This window comes from Phalaenopsis equestris, unplaced genomic scaffold (genome assembly GCF_001263595.1).
Source record: "Phalaenopsis equestris unplaced genomic scaffold, ASM126359v1 Scaffold000002, whole genome shotgun sequence".
NCBI classification, from domain to species: Eukaryota; Viridiplantae; Streptophyta; class Magnoliopsida; order Asparagales; family Orchidaceae; genus Phalaenopsis; species Phalaenopsis equestris.
In genome coordinates, this window is record NW_018164444.1 from 13623505 (window position 1) to 13630485 (window position 6981).

General features: G+C 36.7%; 1 protein-coding gene across 1 annotated transcript in view; it reads left to right on the top strand.

The window, feature by feature from the left end:
• The window catches only part of LOC110020936 (calcium-dependent protein kinase 26-like), a 16047-nt gene that overhangs the window by 3480 nt on the left and 5586 nt on the right, over positions 1-6981 (top strand). Inside the window, exons 2-3 of the mRNA XM_020719243.1 lie at positions 5446-5589; positions 5676-5828. Coding sequence (XP_020574902.1) covers positions 5446-5589; positions 5676-5828 — 297 coding nt within the window. The remainder of the gene's footprint in view (positions 1-5445; positions 5590-5675; positions 5829-6981) is intronic.

Here is a 6981-nt window from a genome sequence, read left to right on the forward strand (position 1 = left end):
TACTCTTTCCTTCTGTTAAAACTTATTTATAAAAAACATTGTCTTGCAGCGTCTGCTACAAACTAATTCTTCTTTCAACTTATAGACTGACTTTTTTTGTAGTGCTTTTTTGCATCTAATAATGCAACCAAATTCTAAGTTTGATTTGACATTAGTCACCGCATTTCATCGTTCAGGACAAATTCTCACTCACTTGAATCTTCAAAATGAGTGAACTCGTAATACTCTGATTCACTACTATCAATTAGCATCAAAGTGTAAAAAATGAGAATACCTCTGTGTTAGTCTCTAGATTCTGATGGATCTTCAAACATCAGTAGCAGGTGACTAAGGACTTTACGTGTTTCATTTGATTGAGCCATTTTTCATATTCCGAATCACCAGTATCTTCTATCTCAACATATTTGGACTCTTCAAAAATAACTGACGGGCAATCCTGAATTTTACTCTTGTTCTTGTACATTTCTATTTTATTGAATGTAACATTCATGCTCACGATGACTTCTAATTTTGATAGTCCCAAAATTTATACCCAATTTTATTCGAGTCATACCCAATGAAAGTCAATTGACAGATTTCGAATCAAATTTACTCATGGACTCTGCATGAACATCTATATATACAGAACAGTCAAATACCTTTAAGTGAGATCCAAGCTTCTTTAGATAAGCCTTCTTTCAAAGTTACCGACGGACCACAATTGATCAGATAAACAATAGTATTCACTGCTTCTACCTGAAACTGACTTGGCAAGTTTGTATGCAATTTCATACTCCCGCACGCTTTGTGATGGTAATGTTCACGCGCTTAGCTACTCCATTTTGTTGTGGACTTTTTGGAACAGTGAACTCATATCTGATCTCCTCTAAAGGACAATAATTTCAAAACATGTGATCACGATACTCGCTCTTATTATTTGATCTGATACACTTCAGTCTCAAACCTTTCTCATTTTCAACTATGTCCTTCCACTTCTTAAATATTTCGTATACGTCAGATTTTTACTTTAAAAATTAAACTCATATTTTTTTGGTGTGATCATTGATGAAAGTGATGAAAAAATTGAAATATCTAATGAACTAAACTGAAGTAGGACCCCATACGTCAGTATGTACGAACTCCAGTTTCTTTAACATTACCATTGACCCCCGTTTGGAGAAAGAAATTTTATTCTTCTTGTCATATGCACAATATTCACAGAAATCTAAATTTATTGTTTTCAAACCCTGAATCTTGTTCTTTTAAAATAGGGACTTAATACATTTCTTGCTCATATGGCTAAGTCTGTAATGCTGAAAACCTGCTTCAACCGTGGCTCCAACCACATGAATATGTTTTGTCATCTCATTAATTAGGTAAAGTGTACTTTCAATACCACCCCGAGATATCACCATTGCTACCTGTTCACCTTTCAAGAATCATTTGTAAAAATAGTCATGCACCCTGACTTTGTCAGCTGATTCACTGAGATTAAATTTCTCTTCAGACTGGAGTATTTCTTACTTCACTATGGTTTTAGATTATTTCATTAGGCAACTTGATATCACATCGCCCTTTTCGACGATATTGTATGCTTTGTTATATCTCAAATAAACATTCCCTAAGTCACTTTGATTGTAATTTTTAATACATATTTGTTGGGCATGCATAAAAAGAGGCAACCGATTCTACCATCCAAGATTCAATATTGACTAAAGATAAAATCAAGGAGTCACATTGGATTTCACCTATAGAAACATTTGTTGAGAGATTTCTATCTTGACGTCCACCACTAGTCTTCCATAGAGCATTGTAATCTTTTCTTGAAATGATCTTTTTTTTTTCGCAGTTCCAGCATTCTTTTATATCATTTTCTTTGCATGTCCTGAATTTTTTCTTCTGTACTTTAATCTGTTTCCACCTATGTTCGTGTTCAAATTCCTTCCCATGTTTTCGACATTCAACGCAAAATATTAAGATCCATCATTCGTCATCTTTCTGCAAACTTTTTCATTTGACACTAATCCCACCATGTCCTCAAGTTCAACTTCATATTACCAGAAAAGTTACTAACCACTGTGATCAATCCATCACATTTGTCCGACATTGAAGGCAGAATTAACAGTGTCTTAATTTCATCATCAAATTGATACCTACAAAACATAACTAACCAGTCATAATATTGAAATTGTTCAGGTGTTCAGCCACCAAACTGCCTTCCACCATATTCATATTAACTAATCTCTTCATCAGAAAAAATTTATTTGAAGTAAAATATTTTTCATACATCTTTGTTAGTTCCGCCATGGGATCCACCATAATTTTTCATTCACTTTGTTGAACACAACAAATGAAGAAAGTGAAAGATGGATCAAACTTAGGGTCGTTCGATCCAAGACCTATTCTTCTAGACTCATCATTTTAGACTCTTAGTGATTCAATTTAGTGACAAATATAATTTCTTTTGATATAACAAATCTTTCATTTATATTTTCCAGAACGCAAGGTTCGATCCGTTAAACTTCTCCAATTGTACTTTGCTTTGTCGGCCATTGCTCCCACTCGAATTAAAATTCTTCAGTAAATAAAACCCCACTCTGATATCACATGTTGGGACGGATATGCTTCGAGGGCTTCAATCGATTTCCAATCAAAATCACATCGCAGGAAATATGATCACACAGATTCTATAAATCTGAAACAAAATATCAAACAAAAACGCATAACAAAGTAATCACAGAAAAACACACTAAGATTTAGTATGGAAAAGCCTGTGAACGGGAAAAAATCACGAAGTATCACCACACCAAAAATTCACTGTGAAAGAAGAAAGTACAGAGATTTGTACCACTTAGATCATCTCTCTACAACACTGGAAATTTTAAGAACACCACTCCAAATCCTCTATTGATCTCACAAGAGAAATTGCTCTCTCAGAAGTCCATCTTTTGAACTTAACCGTTCTACACTAAATCCTTCTAGTGTTCGTAGTAAGTAATGTCATCATCGTTCACTCGGCGTAATTATTTTGCACACTTCGTGGTCTGAAGGCAGGAGTCGAAGGACCGCAGCATGGCTACACCGCTACTTAGCATTGGTACACCGTTCAACGTAGCTACGCGTGATATCGGTGTGGCTATGCTAATCTTGCAATATATAGGGGAGTTGGAATGCTCCTTTATCTGCTGCTGTGAGTGTTCTTCCAGGCTTCACATCTCGACATTACATGGTCTCTTTGCAAGCATGCAAATGAAATGAGTGGCCTGATTCTCAGAACCCCTTCGCAACTTTTATGATGACATGACAAGGTATACATAGACATGATATGAATTGGGGTAGCTAGCACCGAGGCGCTGCGAATGTGGTGCCAAGGCACTGGGTTCTTTGCTTATACAGGAGGGGACAACGCCATGACACTGCATGTGGAACACTGAGCCTTGTACACTCTTGTCCAACCCAAACAATGCACCCACTATTCTTTGTGCACAAAATTATGTATGTGCTAGTAAACGAAACTAGTACCCTAAGTAGCATTTTTTTTGTCTTTTCCTATCTCCCTCTCTCTCTCTTTATATTTTATAGACTTATCATGTTCAATGGTGGGACTTGGGCTTCCATCCTATATGTCTCACCTGGGATAATCATGATGTAAAAGAGATCACGGTTGTTGCATTGTATCACATTATGGGGATTGTGGGTCGAAAGGAAATGTCTTAACCTATATGAAATCTATTGTCAAAGCGTATATAACCCTTAAGTTCGAACTTGAACTGATCCGTCATAAACTGACGAGCTAGACAAATTGGTCAACTCAGGAGACCGAGTCACAATGCTGCTGCAGTAATCGAGAAGATGGTGTTCAAGTGCTACCTAGATAGTGTCTTCGCGCAAAACGAACTTGGAATTTTTTGCCTCGAATTTTCAGGGAATTGCAGGGAGAGAGAGGTGGCCGCCTATCCTAAGAAGCTTCCTCTATAAATAAAATTTGAGAGCCAGCCATCTACAACAAACATAAGGACTCTACTAGAAATGGAAAGATTTGGAGAGAATTGAGATACATATTATCATGGAGTCGAGGTCGATCTTTGACTCACCAAGTTCCTTAGCATGTGTATGAACGGGATCAGAAAGTTGCCTTAACCTATCCTCTTCAAGTACAAGCTCCTTAGAGATGAGCTTTTGCTTTTCTCTCTAAATGTCTTTCTCCCTCTCTCAACTCTATAGCTCTCCTTTCTAGCGGCTACCAAGTGGTTCAAGAAGTACCAAGCAGCCAAGATGAAGGACTAGCAGCCCTGTAAGGATCTAAGAGGCCAAGAGAACCCTAAGCCAACCCAAGGGATGACATAAATAGTCATCTCCATTTTTCCCTCTAGCAAACTTCTTGGTGGCTACTTAAAAAACTTTCGAATGGTGATAAGGCCAACCACCTTTCTCGGCCATTCCTCATGGACAGCAGCTGCAAGCCCGTGCTTTTCCTGCTATTTTCTGGCAGGGAAAACTATTTTAAAATTTTGAATGGAGAGGCAGCACTATGGCGCTAGCTCCTGACTTATACTTTCCAAGGCTCCTTGAGCACAAACTTGTAGGCGCGGGTAATCATTAACTACCCACTTCTCTATTCCCCAAGAAGATAGGGACAAGGCTAAGGGCCAGTCCTTGTTCTTTTCTGCCAGGCAAATCCCATTTTAAAATTGGGGTAGCATTGTGCCGTTGGGCAAGGACTCTAGGGCAGAGAGCTTAGTGCCAAGTCATTAGAGAGACAACACCAAGGCGCTAATGCTTTGTGGGAAATACTCTCAAAACAGATAGCTTAGAGTCAATTTGCTAGAAAGGCTGTGCTAATTTCTTGTGAGAATTGCTCTTTAAAAAAAAGAGCTTAGCGTCAAAGTGTTGGAAAGCCAGCACCAATACGCCGGAAAAGTAGCGCCAAGGTGCCGAAAAGATAAGTCTGAGGCTCTGATCTCCTCATGTGGAAATAGGGATGTCAGAACATGAAGCTCTTTGATGCCCTAGGCTAATGTCTTGGCATGATCCTCCTGATTTTGGTGAGTCTTAAACCGCCAACCATAAGATCATGACTACCAGGTCGCTCTCAAGATAATTAAGGGTCGATCGAGATGTGTCCCTGAAATGTCTAGTGCACTAGAAATGATCCCAACACCCCATATGACACAAGACAAGCTCTCACAAATCTCCCAATCCTGTTTACATAGAGTTTGAGGTTAAGTTTAATCTCCTCCAATTACAACCCAACACTTGCATCTTAGTGGCACGTGATTTTCACCTAGTATAAAGCCTTATGAGCAATGACAAATAGTTGGAATATTCAAAAGCAATGCACAGTAGCTTATTATAATATCATATAATTTGTCTATTATCTTTATTTTCGAATCTTTAGGTTTCTTTTTTGCAAATATGAAGCTCTTTTTTGAACTAGATCATCATGATCTGCATCTACCATTGCAGGCCAGATCTTTACAGAGGTGGTAGGGAGCCCATATTACGTAGCTCCTGAGGTGTTGTGCAAGCACTATGGCCCAGAAGCTGATGTCTGGACCGCCGGTGTCATACTATATATTTTGTTGAGTGGCGTGCCTCCTTTTTGGGCCGGTACGACTGTGAATCATCCCCATAGTTTAGCTGTGGAATCATTCTAATTTCTGAAACTGAGGATTTTCTTTTTTATTTTTTCACAGAAACACAACAAGGTATATTTGATGCAGTTCTGAAGGGCCATATTGATTTTGTATCGGAACCTTGGCCCATAATATCTGATAGTGCTAAGGACCTTATTAGAAAAATGCTTTGCCCCCATCCTCAAGATCGCCTAACGGCCCATCAAGTATTATGTGAGTTTTTTTAACCTTTTTTATTTTAATTTTAAATTTTGTAAGTTTTCTTTTTGACCTTTGTTAAGCACTTCTCTACTGATATATTTCATTTCATATATTATGTTGCTTCGAATAATAGCAATTTTGCCAAGTTTTTGAAAATTTTGTACCTTGCTTAGTGGTAGTTTCATAAAATGGAACAGAAGAAAGAAACTGTTTGGCCTTGCTTTCCCATCTAATTTTATTGAAGAAGTGTGGTTTTTTGTAAGAAGCATGCGAGGGCATCAGAATTTATAATATAATTATAATGAACTGCTAGTTCTACTGTGAAGCCAGGAAAAGAAGGATTAATTCCAAAATCTGGCTTTTAGGAGAACGAGACATCTAAATTATTAATATGATGCTTTCTCCAGTAACTGTCTTTATTTTAATCATCACTAGCCTAATTTTTAACTGTTTCGTATTGTTTTTATGAATGTTCATCCATATTCGTATTCTACATGAGATGCTAATTTTCTTTGCATGCCTTTTGGGTTAACTTCTGGCCTTCTAATATTTTTTTTATTTTTCTAACTTCTTTGTTTGTAATCTATGAGCTATTCGCTTGAAATTCAAAATTTTGCATCTTTAATTCATTTGTTTGTTTTCACTTCTTTTTTTATTGCAAAAAATACCTTGGTATGTTAATGATAACTTAAGATCTTGTTTTGGGTTTCAAGCATAAAATTGAATGCTGCTTGCTCCTCATGAATGATAATTGTGAGAAAATTAATTAGACATGATGATAAATTTTGCATGTATATTTTATTGTATTTTTATACTTCTCTTGGGGCTTGACTATACTAAGATTAATTGGTTGTTCCATTGTTATGATTTTTTTAATTTTTAATCTCTACCTTCTTTCTCGCTCAAAAAGTTTCACCAGCCAATTGAGTACTGGTAAATGGAAGTTTTTAACTTATCGAAAGTTGATGACTTTTTTAATTGGGATATTTACATACATAGCACCCAATTCCTATGTATTTACATATCTAACACCTAAACTTTACTTTTTACTTTTACACCACCCAAGTCTTTGATATTACCTAAAAATACCACAATTTTAACTTTTAAAGAGTGAAACACACTTTTTCATGCATAGACTGTTGGCTTATATATATATATATATATA